General features: G+C 54.8%; 2 protein-coding genes across 5 annotated transcripts in view; one reads left to right on the forward strand and one right to left on the reverse strand.

Moving 5' to 3' along the window:
• The window catches only part of TBCD (tubulin folding cofactor D), a 152,590-nt gene that overhangs the window by 29,777 nt on the left and 100,880 nt on the right, over positions 1-21,933 (forward strand). For all 4 annotated transcript variants that reach the window (XR_006815858.1, XM_045984081.1, XM_045984082.1 and 1 more), the window contains exons 9-13: positions 506-638; positions 4,940-5,076; positions 6,259-6,319; positions 7,218-7,292; positions 12,329-12,423. Coding sequence is in view for 3 of the 4 variants with exons in the window: in XM_045984081.1 (XP_045840037.1) it covers positions 506-638; positions 4,940-5,076; positions 6,259-6,319; positions 7,218-7,292; positions 12,329-12,423 (501 nt within the window). In the remaining variant the exon portion in view is untranslated. The remainder of the gene's footprint in view (positions 1-505; positions 639-4,939; positions 5,077-6,258; positions 6,320-7,217; positions 7,293-12,328; positions 12,424-21,933) is intronic.
• On the reverse strand, positions 19,488-21,780 carry ZNF750 (zinc finger protein 750). The gene is made up of 2 exons (XM_045984083.1): positions 20,339-21,780; positions 19,488-20,196 (listed from the first exon to the last, which is right to left on the reverse strand). The coding sequence occupies exons 1-2, from the start codon at positions 21,778-21,780 to the stop codon at positions 19,488-19,490; spliced, it is 2,151 nt and encodes a 716-aa protein (XP_045840039.1).

Raw genomic sequence — 21,933 nt, forward strand, 5'->3', positions numbered from 1 at the left:
TCTCATGCGCAGTGCCGTCTTGTGCATTCTCCTGGCCCTGGTTTCCCCGTAATGCCACCTCGTCCCCCCAGCCAGCCTTGGCAGCACAGGGCCCTGACCACCCATTTTCCTGTTTGGGGAGACCCCTCCCCACCGGGCTGGGCCCATGTGTTTGCACAATTTCTTACAATCCACGGTGTGTTTCGCATAAGTTGTGCTTTGCTTTGTGTGGCTTCTCGCTCTTTCTGGGGCTCCTCTGTTTTTGTTTTTGTTTTTTTTCCAGCCTGCACATTTGTGGCTTCATAGTGAGAAAGTTGAGCAGGTTCAACTCTCACTGCGCTTGGGAAATGATGCGGGATGAGGGGCTCTCTAGGAAGCAGAGCTTCAGGGGTCCGTGGCACATCCGGCCATCACACTGCATCTGTCTGTGGTTTTAACGTTGTGGGGGCCCAACCCCGGGGTGTCGTCTGGGAGACCGCAGAAGACCCTTCCCACCAGTCTGAGCTGTGTATGCTGTTGTTTGCAGCCGCCACCGTTCTCGAGTGCCTGGAGGGCTGCCGGCTGCCCGACAGCAACCAGACCCTGCTCCGGAAACTTGGGGTGAAGCTTGTGCAGCGGCTGGGACTGACATTCCTGAAGCCCAGGGTGGCCAAGTGGAGGTGGGTAGAGCAGCGTCGGGGAGGCCAGTGGGCGATAGGCGGGGCTGCCGTGACCATGGCCGAGAACTCTATTCTCTTCTGCTTCCGCTTCGTTTCCTTAGTCTCAGCAGTGTTTCTGATTTCGAGAGGAAAAGTTTTTCTTTTAGTTTTTTTTCTGTCTCTACATCTTTCAGGTCAGAGAACAAGCTGGAGTGACGACGACAAGGGAAGTCTGATTTTGCATTTTATGTGACATTATTCAGGTGCAGTATGACGTTACCAGTTTGGCCTCATTATAGGGAAAGCCCCATTAATGAGAAAGCAGAGTAGAAGCTTCTTTCGGAGGGAGTAAGCTCTCACTCCTTAAGCTGCCTTTGCCTGTGACGGAAGCGGTCTTAACTAACAGTCTGATGTTAATTAACAGACGCCTTTTGAATTAGTGGCTTCCACAGAAACAGACGTCTGCTGTGCTCGGAGTACTGTGTTTTGTTTTGTTTTTTTAAGATTTTATTTATTTATTTGACAGGCAGAGATCATAGGCAGGCAGAGAGGCAGAGAGAGGAGGAAGCAGGCTCCCCGCTGAGTGGAGAGCCCGACGTGGGGCTCAATCCCAGGACCCTGGGATCATGACCTGAGCCAAAGGCAGAGGCTTAACCCACTGAGCCACCCAGGCACCCCGACAAATAAATAAAATTTTAAAAAAAACAACAAGGAAAATTAATGTTCAGCACTGTGTTAGGGTTCTGCAGGGACAGGGACCAACAGGCTGAGAGGATGTGTGTGCCCGTGTGCAGACACTTCTAAGGCACTGGCTCACGTGGCTGTGGAGACTGGCAAGTCCCGACCCCTGCAGGGCGAGTGAGAAAGCAGGAGACCCAGGAGAGCTGACAGTGGCATTGGAGTTGAAAGACAGGAAGATTCCTTCTTAGCCCAGAGGAGCGTTGGCCTCCTTGTTCTGTTCCGGTCTTCAACCGATTGCACGAGGCCCACCCACACTGGGGAAGGCAATCTGGTTTATTTAGTCTACAACTTAAAAGTTCATCTCATCCAAAAACACTCAGAGGCACACACAGAATAATGTTTGACGACTGTCTGGGTGCTCTCTCGCTCAGTTGAGTTGACACATAAAATTAGTCATTGCGGGGCTATAAGCCTTTATGTGTGAAGGGGAGTAACTCAGCACCATAATTACTTTGTTCGGTTTGCATTTCCATGTACATTTAATGGAGGTCCACCCTCTTGCTTCTTTTTCTGTCTCTTCTTCATTTCTTTTCTCTTCATTTTATCTCCTCTGTTCCATTTTTGTTCAGTTTGTAGTGTCCTTCTGTTGGCTATCTCCCCTTGACGAGGAGTGAGCACGTCTGGTAGGCTGGTAACTCGCTGGGGCTGCTCCCTCTTCCTGAGATCTTGTTAGGGTGGTCTTGTTCCCATTCCTTTTCCCTGGAGCGCACGCTCCTCACTTCCAGCGCATGGCCGGTTGGTCTGCCTTGGTGGGCCCCCATCCCAGGGACTCCCCAGGGTTACATTGACTCTGGACTCCGCCCAGCTTAGCCTCCCAGCTGCTCTTACACAGTGCTTCTGGGGCCTGCCTGTACTTGCACATCTTAGGGGTCGTACAAGGGCCCAAGGAGACGTCTGTGCAGGTATGGGGTTCCTTGTTAGAGCTCCTTTTCTCCAGCACCTGTCTCCAGATACTCACCATCTCTCTAGTCATGAATCTCTTCTCATCCCTCAGGCAAGACTGCTGCTCTCAGCTTGGGCTCTTTCCCTGTGCTGCGGTCTAGAAAGTACCTTAGGGGAGGAAGAGAGATGTGCAAGTGTGGTGCCCCGGGCACCTCCCTGCTGTGTGGATGGTACCCAGTCTGGATTGTCACGCGTGTGTGCCAGTGGTGGCTGGCTTATGACTTAGTTGGTGGCAGAAGGGTAGACCCTGAAGTCCATCCTCGTTGTAGTTCCTGGTTGCTGTGTGTCAGGGTGAGTGCTTTTCCCGTGAGATTATCAGCACGTGTCCTGATTTGAGGAGGCAGGAGCCAGGACGACAGCCATTGTTAGGCCCCGTGCTGGGCGGTTGGTGGTCTTGAGGACAAGCCTGCGGTGGCTGGCGTCAGTCTCCCCCTGTCAGTTTCCTCCCGATGTGGTGGGCAACTGCAGAGCCGCCGCTCCATTCTGACGTCAGCTCCGAGGTGTGGTTTGTCCCACGCCAGCCAACTCCTGGGTCTCACAGTTCTGACACTGTCTACCCGAAGGTGGTGTCTGATTCCTCATGACGCCTGAGGTTAAGGGCTCAGTCTGAGGAGATGGTCGTGTCTTGCCCCCCAACCCCCCATTACTCAGATGCCGGCGGCAGGTCCACGTCGTCCCCCATGCCGTGACCGACCAGTTATAAACTGGGATTCCCACACCTCTCTCCTCAGGCTCCATTGGCGTGCTGGAGAAACTCACAGAACTCAGAGAAACGTGTTATTTGCTAGATCACCAGTCTATAATAAAAGGATACAGCTCAGGGACAGGGGAAGGAAAAGATGCCCAGGGCGAGGTGTGGGGGAAGGGCTGGTCCTGTCTGCGCGCACCGCTCTCTCCGGGTCGGGTCTGCACGCCCTCACCAGTCCAGGAGCTCTCCAGACCCTGTTCTTCTGGATTTTTATGGAGGCTTCATTATAGGGGCATGATTGATTAAATCATTGGCTATTGGTGATTCATTAAACCGTCAGCCCCTATTCCCTCTTCGGAGGTCAGGGGGTGAGATTGAAAATTCCAGCCCTCTAGTCACGTGATTATTTTCCATGGTGACCAGTCCCCATCCTTACGTGACCTGGGAGCTTTCCAAAAGTCACTTCATAAACATAAATGAAGACACCTTAATCCAGAAATGGACAAAGACCCAGTGTAGATTCTATTGTAACGACAACATCACGGTTATGTAGCGGAGACCCAATTAGCAGCTTCAAACGCTGCATTTTTAATGTGCCTGTGTCTTTGGGTTGGGAATGGGTGTGACTTGGCTGGGTCCTGCGGTCAGGGTCTGTGTGCGGCTTCAGGAAGGTGTTGGCTGGTGCAGCTGCCGTCTCAAGGTTCTGCCATCTCAAGGCTCTGTGAGCACGCCCCGGTCATTAGGCCTCCATTCCCTGTGGGCTGTCTGCGGGGGGCCTCCCCAAGTTCTTGCCGTGGGGCTCCCCGTCGTGCGGTGCACAGTGTGGGCGTGTGTGCTGAGTGAGGGGGTGGCAAAACGGAAGCCACAGTCTTCCTGAGCCTTCTTGGGAGGGACATCCCCTCGCTGCTGTGGCCTCCCGGTCTGAAGGAATCACAGGGTTTGGGGGGCACCAAGGGGAGAGGATCGCATGGGCACCAGAAGGTGGGCCGCCTGCGGCTGCCTGCCACCGTGCCTGCTTGAAGACGGAGTTGGAGCCCGGTCCGCGGAGTTAATGAGCTGTCGCGGGCCAGCGGTGCCTGGGCTGGTTCAGGTTCTGGGCTCCGTCTGCAAAGCTCCAGTTGTCTGTGCTTGGAAGTTCGCCTCGGGCCGCAGCCCCAGGTGCGCTCTGTACCCGGACTTGGGCACCTTCTGTGCTCCAGGCCACCCGCCTGTCTGGCCCATGCGTGCTTGCCTCGGTGTGGTGCCCTGGTGCCCACCTTCCAGGAGGAAAGGTGGCAGTGACGGGCCTTCGTGCATGTCCTTGCGTCTGTCCCGTCACAAGCCTCTGGGTAGGACCTCCTTTGACAGATGCGGAGGCCGGCAGCCAGGGCTTCAGGAGCCGTGCAGTCGCCATCGGAGCCGGCCTCTTCTTGTGCTCTCATGGCACGTGGGTGATGCCTGTGGCCTCAGCTCCGACGGGGGTGCAGGGAGGACTGTGCCTGCTGGGGCTTGAGAGGACGGCTCTGGAGACAGCGTCTGCAGGAGCTGGCCAGTGAGTGGCTCTAGAGGCGAAGGGCCTGGGGGCAGTAGGGACGGAGGCAGAGCGCCTTGTGAATAAGGCTGACATGGGCCCCATGCGCGCCCTCGCTGCTGCTGCCGCCGAGCGCACTGCTGTGGTCCTGCTCGGTCCTCCGTCTTCCCCCGAGCCCTGCATGGCCCTCCGGGACTTCTGGGAGCGCAGCCTCTCTGTTCTGTGGCTCAGATCGGTCGTGACGTTTCTTGGCAGCCCTCGTGGATGCCAGCAGTGACTCCGTGCTCTTTCCTTCTTGTTTCTGTAAGACACACGGAATTGTCCCAGGCACCTGCTAACACTCCAAGGGACACTGAGTTTCTGACCTCAGGCATCAGGGCGGCTTCTCCTCGGGCGCGAGCGGGAGCGGCCGCGGGTCTGAGGCGGTGCTTCTCTGTGCAGGTACCAGCGGGGCTGCCGCTCGTTGGCCGCCAACCTGCAGCTCTGCGCCCAGAGTCAGAGAGAGGCGGAGACGCGTGTGGAGACTCCCGACAGCGACGGAGACTATGACATCCCCGAGGAGGTGGAGAGCGTGATAGGTGGGTAGGGGGCCTGCCGCTCTCCGGTCCTGGGGGTGCTGGTGAGGCTCCTCTGAGGTGCGTTGCGTTGGCTGCGGGCCTTCCTCCCCGCTTCGTGCTGGCGTCACACGGCCTTCCCTGGCCTTCCCCGGCCTTCCCCACCCTCGCCTTTAGGGAGCTTGTGGCTGCTGCCTGTGGTCCTGATGCCCGTGATGTTTCGGCCCCGGCCCTGTCATGGCGTTGACTGGCTGCCTCCCATGTGTGAGCCCTTGTCCTTCACCTCAGTACGCTGCCCTCAGCCCTGCACCGCGCCTTACTGGGTGCATCCGGCCTATGGCCTCAGGCCTTCTCCTGGAGCGACAAAGTAGTGGCTCCCCTGGCCTGGTGCTGCCCATGCCTGCAGTGACCCTCCGGCCAGCAGACCTGCAGAGCTCTGGGCCCGGCCCTCCTCTTCCCCGAGGGCGTGTGTCCTGCTCTCCGAGTGGGGCGGAGCCACACCGCAGCGGCCTGGCACAGCTGCCAGCCTTCCCGCGCCCTCCTCGCCCGGTTCCCCCGCCCCCGTAGGGTCTCCCACTGTCCGTGAGGGGCAGCAGCACACCTCCCCTAGAGGCGTCTCGCTGTTTCTCATGGCCGCTCTCCTCCCTTCACAGTGAGCTGCTCCCAGACTTGGAGACACCTACTGCTCCGCCCACTTGCAAGGTCCTACACTGCCCTGGGCAGAGCGAGCTTGACCTCTTCACAGGCGCCTGTCCTCCCTCCATGCTGGGCCTTCTCAGGCTGCCTGGGTGCCCTCGGTCAAGGTTTCCATTGAGTGGGACGTGTCAGGCCCTCTGACATCTCCCCACTTCTTTGGGCCTCTGTGTGACTCTTCCTGAAGTCTGGCCTGTGCCGGAGACCCCAACAAGAGCCCCTTTTCTGCACCCTCTTGCCGACACTGATCTCTGGGGAGTCTTCCTCACGGGGCCTTTCTGCCCTGATGGGTGGGTCTACTTTTTAGCAACAACGGCAAGAGTTGGCTTTAAGGCATTATTTAAAAACAAAAAAAGGAAATGTTTTCTCCTTGTAATTAAAATGAAGATTTTTAATGTGATTCCCTTCGTGGTGCTCATGAGGGACACCTTCAGTCTGGGAAATGAAGAACTTATCTTAGAACTGGGGTGAGTGCGTGGAGCTCATGGGCCCGGCCTTCCTGTGTCCTTGCAGAGCAGTTGCTGGTCGGGCTGAAGGACCAGGACACGATCGTGCGGTGGTCTGCGGCCAAAGGGTAGGTGCCCGCCGTCGCACTGGGGGGAGCTGGGCCCGGGGCCGGTGGCTTACAAAGGAACCCTTCCTGCCGCTCAGCCCTTCATGTGCGGCTGAGAGCTGCGAACTGCTTGGAGGGTTTTAGAAGGTAAAACTGTTTTTTCTAATATATGTTTATTGCTTTATGTTCTCATTTTAAAAATCATTATTGGGGAATGAGGCTCTTTCCTTTTCTTCACTTTCTGGCTAGAGTGGACAGAATTATGAGCATGCCCAGTTTGCCTTTCTTTACCTTTCAGATGTTCCCTTTCTTGCTCCGCGTAGCCCCTGTCCGCCGCCTACGCAGGCAGGCATAGCCCCCATGTAGCGAGCAGGTGCCGGCAGGGCCGTATCCAGTCCCAGAGCCCCTGAGCGGGCAGGTGGTGTTTGTCTGCTCTTGCGCCTGAGGGAACGGCCTGCAGAGAGGTGCCCTCCTGGGGAAGGCGTTCGCTTTGGCAGCAAGCAGCCTCTGAGCCCAGAGTCACATGTGGGTGGAGTGGGCTGGGCAGGGAGGGAGGCTGATCCGGGCAGGGGGATCTAGCAGGGCATCCCGCCAGGTGGAGGTGGTCTGGGGTGGGGGGGTGTCAGGGTGTCAGGCCTGGGGCTGGGTGCCATCGACCATGCGTGGCTGGCTACTGCCCTGTGGGCGAGGCCCCTCCTTTGTCTCCCTCCCCTCGGGAGATGTCTGTGTCGGTCTCTTTGTGTGACTAGGGTGAGGAGGCTCCCTAACAGGCCCTATGTAGAGTGCGTGTGAGCCTGGCTCTGGGTCTGCTGCTCGTTCCCGTTCTCTGGAGGGAGGGAAATTGTTGGGGTGGTTCCTTGTTGACTGTACCCCCCACCATGGGCTGCTGATGCTGATGGGTGGCGCCTCTCTTTTTCAGGATCGGTAGGATGGCTGCCAGGCTTCCCAAAGAGCTGGCGGATGATGTGGTTGGGTCCGTGTTGGATTGTTTCAGGTATGTGAGAACATCGGGGGGGACGTGCTTCTGGTTAAAAGCAGCGGCTGTTTGTCCCCATGTCCTTTCGCGTTTTCTTTCAGCTGTTTGTCAGAGTGCCGTTTTGTTTTCCTCTTGAAGTTAAATTTGAAAACTCGAGTTATTTCTGTTACATTTCTTTTTTTTTAAAAGATTTTATTTATGTATTTGACAGACAGAGATCACAAGTAGGCAGAGAGAGACAGGAGGAAGCAGGTTCCCCGCCAAGCAGAGAGCTCGATGCAGGGCTCCATCCCGGGACCCTGAGACCATGACCTGACCGAAGGCAGGGGCTTTAACCCACTGAGCCGCCCAGGAACCCCTGTTCTATTTCTTTTATCAGCTTAAACCCCATTACATTTAAAAACTTTAAGAAGAAGAAAGTGGTTTTGAACATGTACATGCATCGATATCATTCTTCGAAGAAACCTGGGGTCATTGGGGTGACGTCTGAGAGAAGGTCTGTGGTGTGACATGTTCCAGATCTGCCTCTGTGGTAGCTGCTTGCTGCATGTGGCTGTGGACCTTACAAAGAGGCTTGTATGACCTGGGTGTGAGTTCTGCTTTTTTAAAAATTCTACATTTAATTTAATTTTATTGGATTTAAGTTCAGACAGCTGGTGGGTGCCTGGGTGGGCTCATCAGTTAAGTATCTGGCTCTGAATTTGGGCTCAGGTCATGATCTCCGTTGGGGTAAGATTGAGCCCTGCATCAGTCTTCATGCTGGGACTGGAGCTTGCTTGGGATTCTCTCTCTCCCTCTCCCTGCCGCCTCTTATAAAAAATCAAAGATTAATAGTCACATGGAGTCATGGTTGTGTTATATCTGGCTTAGCCTTTCTGGAGGCTCTGGGTGGCCCTTGGCTGGCCCATGATGTGGGTGTGGGCAGGGATGTATGTGCAGGCTGTGGGTCCTTGGGGTCTGAGCCTGGGTCTTGCAGGCAGGAGCAGGGCAGAGACCCGGGCAGCATGGTGTGCTCTCGGGCGCACTGTGGGGTGCGAGGCATCTTTGGTACGGTTCGTCCCAGAGGCCTGTTAACTTTGCCTGTGGAAACCTTTCTCTGGGTTTTGGAAGCAGGTGTTTCTAAGAAGGGTGTTGCCAGTTGGTCCCCAGTTGTTTTCTTCCCGGGCTGCCGGGGCGTGTTTGTAGGGAGAGGAGCTGTCCGCCCTGGCGGGTGCTCGGTCCTGCGCTGTCAGTGCCCAACGCTGCGCCGGGAGCACCCACAGCACGCGTGCCTTCTCTGGCCATTCCCTGGCACTTCATCTCCAGCCTGCTCTGTGACCGCTGGAGGGGTTCAGGGAATAGGATGTCAAGTGTCCCCTTGTTCAGAGTGACAGAGCTGCTTGTGTGTCTTCCGGGGAGACTGCTGGGGGGCAACCTGTGTTCCTGCTGGGACTCCGGGGGAAGAGCGTGCTCCCCATCCGTGTGCGGGCTCTGCTGTCGTGGCTTTGGGTGTCCTCTTGCCTTTCTGGGGGTGTGGTGGTGAGTGTGCGGATGGTGCGGGATCCTGCTGGTCCTGAGCACAGCGGTGAGTCCGTGGGCGGCGACCAGTGGCGGTGCTTGCATGGCTGTGGTGGAACTCCGTGGTCTTGGGAGAGGGCAGCACTTTGAGCCAGGCCTTGGGAGGGTGGAAAGCACCAATGTGCCGCACCCCCGGCCTGTCCTCCCTGGCCCCTTTGCCTACACATGGCAGGTCTCAAGTCTTGTTTCCTTCCCCAGAGCATTTCTGCACGGACTCTCCGGGCATTTAACGCCATCTCAGCACCCAGCCCTCCCTCGGACTCTTCCTTACCTACACACCTGCGCTCTCCGGCCCCCTGTTAGCAGCGTCCCTGGTGCCGACTTTCCTGGTGGTGGCCATTCCAGTGCTCCCGCACCTCCCTCACCGCTCACTGCACCTCTGCCTGGAGGCCTAGGGACCTTGACCTTGTGTGTCTCGATCAAACTCCTAGAACATATTTTCTACTGGCCAGACATATGGCCCTTTGTCCCGGCCTGCACCTGTGGCCTCCTTCATTCACACTTGAGTGTTCAGTCTGCAGACACTTCTCTGCCCTCGTCTTGTTACTTTAACGAGCAGTGGAGGGTAGAAACTGCTTTACCGCTTGCTTCCCAGGGTTGGCAGCCCAGAGTGACAAGCGGGACGTCGAGGGAAAGGACCTGAGTGCAGAGGCAGCCTTTCCCAGGATGGGCGTGAGGTACCCGGCTGCAGGACTGGGCACGGGACGGGGCCGCGCTCAGCCCAGCCCAGAAGGCTTGAAGAGCCTGGAAAGCAGGAGCCTGTCGGGTGGAGGGGTGTGCAGTGGGGGTGCGGCGGCAGGACTGGCGGATGGCCTGGCGCAGGTGCCCGTACCATCTCGTCCCTCCTGCTGTGTTCTCCTGGGATAGGCTTTTCTGAAGGGGTCAGCATAGGATGTTAATTCCATTATCGGAGCGTGCCCCACTCCCAGGACTGCCCTTCACTCCCTGCTCCGCCTGCAGGCCCGGTTCTGTGGGACGAAGCCACACCTGTCCCCAGGGGGCTCTACGGTGAGCCCCACTGGACCCGTGTGAGTGGCGTGGCCGTCATCCAGCAGCTGCCGCTCCCTTTCCTACGTCCGCCCCCGGGCTGTGCGGCCGTCTGTCCGTGCCTGTGGCCCCCGGGCTGTGCGGCCGTCTGTCCGTGCCTGTGGCCCCCGGGCTGTGCGGCCGTCTGTCCGTGCCTGTAGCTCCCTGCTCCCGTAGAAAACGTGCTTTAGCCCCTTGTTGGCCCAGCAGTGTCACTCAGGGCAGAACCCAGATGCAGTGTGTGCTGGGCCAGCAGTCTGGTCCGCCCCAGAAGCACAGGGGCTGTGGGAGGGGAGCAAGGCCCTGGTGGCCTGTGCAGGGTCCTAGTGGCGGCCATCTGAACTTAGCCGCACGGGGGTCTCCAGTTAGCAGATAGACTGCAGCTCCAGGCCCCAGGTGCTGGGTGCGCTGTGGGTGCTGTGACTTCTCGGAATCTCTGTGACTTTGAGAAACCTTTGGTGGAACCCCCTGGCCCTGGGAGCGGCCACCTGTCTCAGCAGGAGATGCGCCACGTGGCTCCTTTCCGTTCTTCTCTTAGTTTTATCTTTGCATTTGATTGGGTACTATTTTACTTAAAAATTCAAAGTGAAAGGAAAGACGGTGAAGTGCTTCTCTCTGACCTGCCCCGGTGCACAGTGTCCCTCCTCCTGGTACCCCAGGGACACCATTTTTCCTGTGTCCTTCCACGATACTTCACCGTTCATTCGACACTGACGGTCGCTTTCCCTGCACATGCTCTGCTCCGTCATTTCTGGAGTCATTCTCCTTTGGCGCTTCCTCCTGCCCTTGGTGATGTGAGGCTGGGGTCCCCGAGGCCTTTGTGGCTTTTCTCTCTTGAATCTACCCGCTCACAGCTATGCCGTTTGCTGGTCTTGACTCATCTGTAACCCTGTACCCTCTCAGGATTGCCCTGCACTTGGGTCTGGGGCAGAGCCTGCCCTCAGCCACTTGGCAGAGCACTAGCGTTCCCTGGGCCAGCCGATGCAGTGATGCTCCTGTTGGTAGTCTGCGTGGTTGCGCCCATGTCTGCTTTTGCAGGTTGGGCCTTGGGGAGAGTGAGTGGGGCAGAAGTCTGGCCGCGAGCCAGGGCTGTGCAGGGGAGGCACTGTTCCTGGGTCCCCCTCTGGAGTGGGCAGAGGAGGGGCTGGCAAGGTGATGGTCTTCCTTGTCCTGTTCCCCCTCAAGCCACAGGCCTGACAGAGGTCATGCCGCCCTTCCGTAGCCGTTGACAGAGAGCAGTCCATTTAGTTCGGAAACAGACATTGGTGACTGGTGATTGTTTTACTGATAACTGAGTCATCATAATGCTGATCTTTTTAAGGTCCTTTAAACTGTATCAAGTCTTACGAAAAGCATACAGCGTCTCTTTCAGTTAAAACCCTGTAGTACACAAAATGCGGTGTTCAGTTTTGATTTGGTCAGATAGCCTTTGTGACAGACATTTACAACAATGCCTGGAACTTAAACATTCATAATCGGCCGTAGAGATTGGCACTGGTTGGTGAGGTCCAGGGGCAGCACCTTCGTCTGTCTCAGGGAGCCCGTGTCTGCGGGCCCGTGCGCTGGGGCGGGACGTGCCGAGCGTCTGTTGGGTGAGCAGACGGGTCTGCTCTCTGTCCTGTCTGAACGCGCTGTGTTGTTGCCGGCGAGGAGTGCCGTTCGTTTGGTTTTCGTAAACATTTCTTTGTCATCACTTGATTTAGAATAGGAAAGAGCCCTTTAACATCTCTTGCTTTTTGGTGAAGTGTATTTCCATGTTTATTTTGGCAGCCAAGTGGAGAGACTCTCAGGAGAGCCCTTGCCAGTCTAAGAAGCGCTTCTCACTAATCGTGGTGCCCGGGCTGCACTTGGAAAGAAAGAGCTCCCAAACTACTTCAGGAGAAATTTTATTAGATATCAGATGTTACTACGACTTGATTAATTGAAGTTGTTTATTAAAAGCCAGTGTTTCAAATAGTGCAAAACCGTTCTCTGAATGGCATTTCATTCTCCCTGTTTAATCTCTCCTTCAGGTCAGGTGAGGAGGAAAAGAGGTCTCCCCGTCCCTTTCTGCTCACGTGGTCTGGCCTGATTTTGGTAGAATCACTGTGCCACGAGCCCCCAGGTTTAGTGCCTCGAATGGGGTCAGTCGCCGGGCATGTCGTCAGCCGGCACGCGCTGCTGTGACAGGAGCCCTGTGCAGAGCCTGGGTGTCCGGCTGACACATATCTGCGGCTGCTTTCTGTGTTGGCAGCATGTGGAGCCCACCTAGGACCGGTGCTTGTCATCGGGAGATCTGAAGAGAAATGCCTCACACAGTGCTTCCCTTTAGTTAAGCTGCAGTTTTTCACTTCCTCAGCCAGCCGACAGTTGGGAGACTCACGCGCGGGTTTTAGGGAGGCCCCAGGGCCCAGGATGCGGACTGCAGTGTGTGTACGCGGTGGGAGAAGTTGGCACGAACACCGCAGTCTCAGGCTGTCCGTGTGTCTCAGTTTTCAGGAGACGGACAACGCCTGGCATGGTGGCTGTCTGGCATTGGCGGAACTGGGCAGAAGAGGCCTGTTGCTCCCTTCTCGACTCGAGGATGGTAAGTACCACGCACGTTTGCTCTGCGTCGTCAGGACGGTTCGTAGCCAGCTGGGTGCTTCATGTCACCCTGAGTCTCCAGCGGGGGCTGCTGCGAGCTCGCCCCGGCCCCTGCCCTCACTGCCTGCACATTTGTGTGCAGGAGAGCGCAGACGAGACTTGTGGCTTTCACCCTTTCTTCTCGTGCTGACGTTTCTGATTTTCTGTCTGCCTCTTCTCCCTGCTGTGAAATTTTAATACCACAGTGCAGACATACTGTGTACTTGGAACCTTTGTCAAGTCCGAGGTTTTCTTGTCCCTCAGGACTGGTTTTCTCCCCTGTGGGGGTGCTGTTGCCTGTTAAATCATGTACTGCCGCCGTGTTTATCATGTGGCGTGACATCACGGTCCCCTGGGCTCACACGAGCAGGGGGTGGGGGTGGAGGGCTGGAGGAAGCCGGCCACGGCCTGAGCAGGGGGACAGGCACAGTGCCGCAGACCTAGAGGGACTGCTGAGCTCCAAGCCTGCACGTCCCAGCTGTTGGCCCTCGACACGTGGCGGTGGAGCCTGGGGCTGTGGCCGTGTGAAGCGCTGTCTGGCTGGCGGGGATCAGCTCTGGGTGCGGCTGGCGGTGCCTCTGTGGGGAAGGGAAGGGAACCTGCGAAGGATGGAGAAGGCACCTTCCTGGGCCACGTCACCACAGATGCTCCGCAGCGTGGGAGCTGACTTCTGTCCAGAACAGAGACGTTTGTGCAGACGGGCGGGCCTGTGTCTTACTCGTAGCGCCTGAGCTGTGGGGTGTCAGGAGTCATGGCTTTGGACTTGGCGTTGTGAAGTGAGCAGGGCTCTTAGACCTTTATGAGTCTATTTAGTCTTCCTGTCTGTTTTTGTGGCAGCTTTGCTGAGGTAAGATTTTAAATACCATGAAGTTCACCCATTTAGAGTGTACAGTTGGGTGGTGTGTGGTATATTTACAGAGCTGTGCAACCATTACCATAATCTAATTTCAGAACACTTTTTCTGTGTCACAAAGAAACCCTGTGCTCTGGGGCAGTGACTCCCCATTTCTCCTGAACACAGCCAGCCCCAGACCACCACTAGTCTGCTTCTGTCTCTCTAAATTTGCCTTTGCTGGTCATTTCTTGTAAGTGGACTCTGGTATGGGCTGGATCCGACTTCTTCTGCTTAGCGAGGTCTTCAAGGTCCATCTCTGTCATAGCATGAGACAGTAGTCCTTTGTTCCTTTTATGGCCACATAATATCCATCGCATGGGTACACACCTTTTTTTTGTTTTGTTTTTTTTAAGATTTTATCTGTTTGTTTAAGAGAGAGAGAGAAATCGTGAGTGAGAGCATGAGCAGGGAGGAGAGGGGGAAGCAGCCCCCCATGAGCAGGGAGCCTGATGTGGGGCCTGATGCGGGGCTTAATGCAGGGACCCTGGGATCATGACCGGAGCCGAAGGCAGACACTTCACTGACTGAGCCCCCCAGGCATCCCCACCACACCATTTATTTGTGTATTAGTTGATAGACTTTTGGATTTTTCATCTTTTGGCTATTATGAACAACATTGCTATGAACATTTGTGTGAAAGTTTTTGCGTGGACGTGTGATTCTGTTTCTCTTGGGTATCTGTCAAGGAGTGGAACTGCTGGGTCATGTGGTAACTCTGTCTTTAACTTTTTGAGGAGCTGCCGAATTGTTTCCCAGAATGGTGGTACCATTAACATTTCCGTTAGTGGTGTCTGTGAGGGTTCTGGTCTCTCCACATCCTCCCCAACGCTTGCTTTTCTCCTAGTGGGTGTAAAGTGGTTTCTCATTGTGTCTCTAATTTGCATTCCCATAACTGATTTATGACATTGAGCATCTTTTCATGTGTTGGCCATTTGGATATCTTTGTTGGAGAAACATCTGTTCAAATCTTCTGCTCATTTAAAAAATCAGGCTGTCTTTTTGTTGTTGCTGGGAGCCCTCTATGTATTCTGGATATAAGTGTGTCACTAGATAGAGGACCTGCAGTATTTCTCCCCATTCTGTGGTGGTGTTTGACACTTTCTGGTTGGTGTCATTTGCACCAAAGGCCTGCATCTCGATCAAGTTGAGTTCACCAGTCTTCCGTGTGTGAGTGTGTCAAGACAAGGTGAAATCCTTGCCTGGGTGGTTCCAACTCCAGTTTAACTTGAAGGACAGAGAACCTTTTCTCTGCATTTTGTGCCTGAGATTGGCTGGCGTGGATGCGCCCGTCATACCGTATGATGTTGAGGTGCCACTGGTCACTAGCTGCTGGGGTGGGAGGGTGTGGGTGTTGGTGTCGTGAATGAGAAGTGTCAAGCTGTTGCCGAATATCTGGAAGATGTAACTTGTGGTCGTCCTCTGACTGGCTGGCGGCCTCCAGACGGGCGGCATCTTCCGTGTGTGCTAACTGTCTTGCAGGCCCTTGCTGTGCCTGGTGGGGCCTCAGGGAGCCGAGCTGTCTCCTGCCTGGGAAGGATGGGGCCAGGCCTGGGGAACAGTGATCTTTTTTGGCATAGGCTCCAGGGTGACCAGGGCTAACATTCCTTTTTTCTTCTTTCCTTGCTCCTCAGACTGGATGATGCCAGTTGTCCTGTCTTCAGGTTCACTGGTTTCTTCTTCCAGTTGCCCAAATCTGCTGTTGTACGGCTTGCCTGAAGTTTTCTTTTCTGTTACTGTGTTTTCCAGTTTCAGAATTTCCGTTGGTTTCTTTTTATAGTTTCTGTCTTTTTATTGACATTCCTTGTTTGGGCTTTTGTTGTTGTTGTTGTTGTTGTTTCCTTTGGCTCTTGAGCATATCTGAGAGAGTTGATTTTAAGTCTTTGATTTTCGTACAAAGTCTGGGCTTCCTCTGGGACAATTTCTCTGCTTTTCTTTTTCCTTTGAAATATAAGTATACTTTTCTGTTTATATGCTTTGTGGTTTTTTGTTGTTGTTGTTGGAAACTGGGCATTTTGAATACTATGATGTGGTAACTCTGGAAATCAGGTTCTCCCCCGTCCCCGGGGATTTGCTGTTGTTCTTATCGAAGGTGATTGTTGTCCACGTAGTGACTTCTTCCAGTCTGTTTGTAACGACTGTATTCCTTGTTGTGTCTGGTCACTGAAGTCTTCGTTCCTTTATGTCTGCAGACAGCCCGTGGCCTAACAGATTTCCTTAAGTGCTGACATTTTGTAGGTTCTTTCTTCACTAAGCACTCTCCTAGGTTCTGTAAATTTTGGATGAGATTTCAGAGTTCTGAACAAGTTGAGTCTGTCATTTTTGCTGGCTTAATGGTTGTTTTGGTGGAGGGACTGATTTGTGGAGTTCCCTACTTTGCCGTGTTCTGTGACATCGTCCAAAAACTAGCATTTGACCAGCACCCCAGCATTAGTCTGGGGCGTCTGAGCTTCTTATTGGGGAAGTGCCCGTGAGAGAAGACAGGAAGCCTGGCAGAGCTATCATGTGGCCCAAGTGCTGTGGGGGTGGGGGGTGGGGCTGGGGTCGTCAGGCGAGAGTCTGCCGCGGAGGTGGTCCCGTGGTCCCAGAAGAGGCTGCGCTAGCGGCACTGCTCACTTTCTCCCTGGCAGAGGCGCCGTGGGGCCCAGAGTCAACCTGCTTCAGTAGGCGGGGCCTGGCTGCGGCCGCAGTTCGTGGTTGCAGAGCACCGACCTCGCCTGACCTTGTCCCTCCCCACAAGCCTGGGTACCTGAGTTCCCAAGGCAGCACCTGGGCTCGGGGGTGGGGTGGGGTGGGGATTCTCCAGTGCTCCTGACACGGTCCTGGCACTCGTCTGTTCTGAGGACCACGTGCCTCACCGATTTTTAAATTTTGTGCATTTTCAACTGTTAGTCTGTAAGAAAAGTGAATCAGGGCACCCAGGTGTCTCAGTCAGAAGAACGTACAACTCTTGATCTTGGGGTTGTGAGTTCGAGCCTCACATTGGGTATAGAGATTGCTTAAAAATAAATAAGAAATTAAAAAAAAAAAAGAAGTGGATGCCATGAGAACTCTGACTTATTGTGTGAAGTAGTTGTCCTGCCCTTCTGAATTAAAGTGCTTTTCTCCTTGATGAATGTGTGTGTGCTTCATTTCACACCCCCACACGCCCTCTTTCCCTGCGGAGTGTGGCGTTGCGGTGAAGGTCAGAGCCCGTGGTGGGGGCAGGCTGCCGTGGGCTGCTGGGAGGGCTCTTCAGAAGGCTTGTTGTCAGAACACTGTTTTCCTCTTCAGTACGAATTCAAGAACCCCTTCAGCTTTACTGAGGTACAGTTCATCTAACGTGCAGTTCACCTATTGAAGATACATGATTTAGTGGTTTTGGTATTTTTCAAAACCGTTATAGGGTGTATGTAACAACATCTGCCTTGCTGACTGTATTTAGTGTGCCATTCAGTGGGATCGACCCGATTTGCACTTTCTGCAACCGTTGTCACTGTTTCTGAACAGAAATCGTGTCCCCATTAACTGCCCTCTCCCCTCCCCTGCAGCCCCTGGGAACCAGTCCTCAGTCTGCCTCTCTGAGTTTGCCTGTTGTAGGTGCCCACACAGGTGGAGTTGAACAAGATTTGTCCTTTTGTGTCTGGTTTGTTTCCCAGCCCAAGAGGTCTTCAGGGTTAATTCATGCTCCAGCATGTGTCAGAACTTTATTTCTCTCTCTCTCTCTCTTTTTAAATTTAATTTATTTATATGACAGAGAGAGAGACACAGCGAGAGAGGGAACACAAGCATCAGGGGAGGGAGAGGGAAAGCAGGCTTCCCGCTGAGCACGGAGCCCGATGTGGGGCTTGATCCCAGGACCCTGGGATCTTGACCTGAGCCGAAGGCAGACGCTCAACCATCTGAGCCACCCAGGCGCCCCGGAACTTTATTTCTTTGTATGGGGAGTAATAGTCCATCGTAGTCCACATTTTGTCCGTCTGTCCATCTGTTAGTGGGTGCTTGTTTGCTTTTGTCTTTTGACTTGTGAATAATATTGTAGTGAATATTGGGGTGCACACACCTGGTGAGTTTTTGTTTTTCCTTCTTTGGGGTGTATATAGGAGTGGAATAGCTGGGTCATAGGGAAATAATTGTATTTTTAACTTTTTGAGGGTTTATTGCTTTTTATATGTTAAGATTAAAAACTTAGAACTCCTAAGTTGGGTCACAAGAGAATACAGAAAGGTACTATAGTTAAAAAACCAGCAAGACCATTTCTTTGTTGTTGTTGTTATAAAGATCTAGAACTCCATTGTCCATTTTAAATTACTATTATCATTTAGAGAGATAGAGGAGAAGGGCTGGGGGGAGGGGCAGAGAGAGGAGGAGAGAGAGAATCTCAAGCAGACTCCCCACTAAATGGGGAGCCTGACCCAGGGCTGATCTCATGACCCTGAGATGATGGCCTGAGCCGAAACCAAGAGTCTGATGGTTAAGCAACTGAGCCACCCAGGCGCCCTCCACTGTGCTTTTATAGAGAGATCTGGAGGGCCGCTGAGGGTCTCTGTGACTGTGATGTGTGGCCTTTGGGGCAATTACGCGAGGAGGGCTCAGCCGTGATGCTCCGGGCACACAGAGCTCCTCCGTGCAAATCTGCAGGTCAGAGTGGCCTCTGCCTGCCCGGAGAGCCCTGGGGCAAGCATCCCCTCCTGTGAGGCACTGTGGCAGGAGGGTTGGACAGTCGTTAACTGTCGTGGTTCTTCTTCTTATCACTTAAGATGATGCCTGACACTTTCGGATGAGCTGTAAAACGCGGTCTCCGAATCTTTGGGCCCTTGACACGGACGGTCCTTGTTCGTGTGAAGCACAGGGCGGGAGCTTGTCCGCAGGGTGCCAGGCTTCCTCTCATGCACGGTTTTGCTTTCTGCAGCGTGCTGACTTGCCGGGAAGCAGGCGTACCCTGCTTTTGTTCCTTGTATGAAAATGAAAGAGCCCTGGGGTGCTAGTGAAGGGGGCGCATGTTCCTCAGGTTTGTGTCGTAACAGCAGATGTTTCGGGTTAATGGCATGTGGTTTTCTGAAGGCACATCTCAGCGCCACGCGGCCGTGCGCAACGGCCCTTTGTAGGTACCTCAGGTGACCTGTCAGAGGACGGGGCCCTCTTGAAAAGTGGGGGGAAGGGGTCCCGTGAAGGCCCATGGGGTGGGGCGTGCCGATGCTGACGGCCTTTTCTCAGGGGGCAGTTGTAGGAACAGGCCTAGGGAGGCCCAGGTGGGTACAAGACTTGTACCGGACTTGGTGGCTGCCGCTGTGGACCGCACACGCAGGTGTGCTTACGCTCACACGCACGGGCAGGGGCTCATTTTCTGCTTAACTGCTGCCTCAACTTACTCCCTTTCTCAGGGCCTCTGTTTGTTACGGCAGACTAAACATCACACAGGGGTCATGTGTTCTTAAAATCACCTATGAGTTTATTGGAAATCAGCAACATATACATCATTGTAGAAAGTGGAGCGGAGGCTGAGCGGGTGGGAAGTCCCCTGCAGCATCCCGAGGAAGGAGAAGGCGTTGGCGGGAGCCGCACCTGCAGCCCGTTTCCCACTGGAAATAAATTACGTGTGTAAATAGCCTCTCGTTGTTTGTGTTCCTCACTCACAACAAATCACAGAGTTTTTACATAGGGCACTTTAATCACAGTGCTGGAAATGTTTTCTCCTGGCGTGTTTTGTTTTTGTTTTCAGTAATTGTTACTTACTCGAAAACACACAGTAGATTTGATAGCAGAACAGTTAAAGCAGTTTGTTTTAGTGCTAAGGTATTTATAAGAAAAGTATTTTTAAAAGCTTTCCTATAAGATGGCATACACCTAAAAGCTGTCTTTTAGTCTGTGTATTCAGTGTGACATTTTACAAAAACAAAAGGCAGTGTTTAACTCCTGAGTCTTAAGAGTAGGAGTCATTTAAATATTTTTACAACCAAAAGTAGAAACAGCTTTGAATATTTTATGCTTAATATTTACAGAAACTGAACTGAAGTTCGTGGTTCTCTTTCTTTCTTTCTTAGAAGAAAAAAGAAACTGCGTTGTCAGACTTGACCAGATAGAGCAAAGGTACCAGATTGGCTGCTGCTGTGACCTCCTTTGGAAGTCACGTCTGCGCCCCGCCGAGCCGGGCACTAAGACACCCGTGTTCTTTTCCGAAGAGTGAACACTCTGGCTGTGTCGCTCTGCTTTGTCTTCTTAGTTCCTTGCTGGGACTTCCCAGCCTCCCTTGGACTTGTCCGCTTTTGCCCCCTGGGTCTGAGGTCACACTGAGCCTCTGGGCTCTCCGTGGTGCCGAGAGTGGGTGCATCTTGTTGGCCGGGGGACTCCGGGGCCGTGGGCTCCCCATCGCCCACCCGGATGTTCCCCGGGCTGTAGGCTGCCAGTTGGCAGAGGGCCACGGCCGCCGTCTGCTTCTGCTCGTCGCTGCTGTCCACCGCTCTCGTGTCCTGGGCCTTCATAGTAGGGGCTGTTGATGGCCCCTCAGTAGCGTCCAGGCCAGTTTGGTTTGTCGGGGTGGGGTCTGGCCCATCTTGGGAACTTCCCGTCTCTGTGTTGTGAGCAGCTGTGGTGGCAGGTTCTGCCTCTTGCGGTGGGCTGTGGACGGAGGGTCTCCGGGTCAGGACGTTGCAGGGGTCTTTCACCGAGAGGTTCAGGGGCATGTCCTGCAGCTCTGCATAGTCCTTGTACACGGGGCTGTGCGTGGCCGCTCTAGCCTCGGGTTTCTTGGAGAGGTTCAGCGGAGCTGTCCGGGAGCTGTCCTCTGGGCTGGAAGGTGTGGCCTCCGGACCACGAGAGGCACGTCCCGTCTCAGGTGGGGCGTCTCCATTCATGGCGTCGAGGCTGGAAGAGGCAGAGAGAGGCCTTAATAGGAGCCTTGCTTAGAAAAGCTGTACTGTCCAAAGCATTTTAGCATGTACGAGGTTGGCTAATTGAGCACAACCAGAGACATGCTTTGGAGATTGTGAAAATGAAATTTTCTTACCTTTTTGCAGACTCGTCTCTGTTTTCCAGAGCTTGGGAACGTGGGCACTCTGTGCTCTTCTTGACGGGCTTGAAGGCTGTGAGGCTGTGTTCAGGCTGATGGAGCCTTCCCAGGGCACTGGAGGGTGGCTTGTCTGAGAGGCTGCACAGCTCTCCACACGGCTGACTTGTCTGTGTGAAGTTGGTGGGACTTGGCCTTCCTGGGGAGCCTGTGGCTGCGCTGCCTGCTCGAGGGCTCATTTTGGTTCCCTCTGTGTCCCTTTGCCCGTCTTTGGAGGAATCTTTAGCCTCAGGAGTTGGGCTCTCCTTCTCAAACTCGGTGTGTTTTTTGTGGGTGCTGGAAGGACTTGACTTGGACGGACTCAAGGCTGGGTAGAGCAGGGCGGCTTCTTCCAGTAGGTGGGAGCTTTGCTCTCTGGAAATGCCCGCGACGGGTGGGAGTCTGAGACCGTAGCAGGAGAACGCAGACTCTGGTCTGTAAAAGCCATAGGGCCCGGGCAGGTTGGAAGGGAACTGCTGGAAGAGCCTGTAGTGGTCATATGCCGAGGGGGGCGCCAAGTGCTTCGGGACTGGCCCCGGGGGAGGCAGCAGGTGCCTCTGGTCTTGGGCCCCGTAGACGGAGAGCAGGGGGGCATCGCATTCGGGAGAGTTCCCGGCGAGTAGGTAGGGTGAGTAGATGGTGGCCAGTCCGTGCTCCGTGTAAAAGTGGGGTGAGTACTCCGGGACCGCGGGCTGCACGTAAGGGGAAATGGCACCAAACCCCTTTGTGGAAGGGACTTTGTGCGCGAACTCAGGCGGCAGGAAAGGCGAGCCGGCTTTCCACGGGTAGCCGGGAGCATGGAATGCGGACTTGGTGTGGAAGGAGGCGGCTTTGGCCGTGGGGTTGGGCAGCGCCAGCAGCTCAGGAGCCTCAGCGCGTTCTGGCCCTTTCAGTCTGTGCTCTCCCACCGGGACGAACGCCGAGGGCCGCGCCGTGCCTTCCAGAACGGGCTGGGTGCCCCTGCCGGCCTCTGGAGCAGGACTCAGGGGAGCTGCTTCCTCGTGGAGAGCAGCAGGCTTCTGTCCCGGGCACCTTTGGGGCCCACGTGTGTGCAGGTCCAGGTTTTCCTTCACGTCGTCCTTGGCAAGGCTTTGCTGGAGCTTGGCATCGAAGTGTGGGAGCCCGCTTGCGACAGGCTGGGCGGAGGCGGGCTTTGAGGCCGCGTCTGGCTGGTTCGCTTGCTTGGGGTCCAGGGAGTTGGATTTGGGGCACTTAGGGACACGGTCCTGCTCTGACACCAGAGTGATGGAGTTCTTGCAGAGACCGTACTTCATGTGGTTGAAAAGGTGTGACTTCTCGTTGCAAGTGAAAGGACACTGGAAACACTTGTACTTGAAGGGCTTTCCTGGAGGCCTGGGGATGTAGTGCGGCTTTTTCGGTTTCCGCTCTTTGAGGAGACTCATGTTCTTTCTTGCAGTGTAGGCTCGGCTGCTCTCGCCGGTCCGATCACTGCTGGCTCTGGGCTAATTAAGATCTGCGGGGGCCGCTTCTCCTTCGCTTGCTCTCCCCGGGCTTCTCTTTGTAGACCGCGGCCCGTGCTGGGCGTCCAGCCGGGG

This window comes from Meles meles, chromosome 18 (assembly GCF_922984935.1).
Source record: "Meles meles chromosome 18, mMelMel3.1 paternal haplotype, whole genome shotgun sequence".
NCBI classification, from domain to species: Eukaryota; Metazoa; Chordata; class Mammalia; order Carnivora; family Mustelidae; genus Meles; species Meles meles.

Excerpts from the sequence above, each read along its gene's own strand:
- ZNF750 (XM_045984083.1), bottom strand. The coding sequence starts at position 21,780 with ATGAGTCTCCTCAAAGAGCGGAAACCGAAAAAGCCGCACTACATCCCC. Across the intron at positions 20,197-20,338 it reads AGAGACGAGTCTGCAAAAAG|CCTCGACGCCATGAATGGAG; the intron begins GTAAGAAAATTT and ends TGCCTCTTCCAG.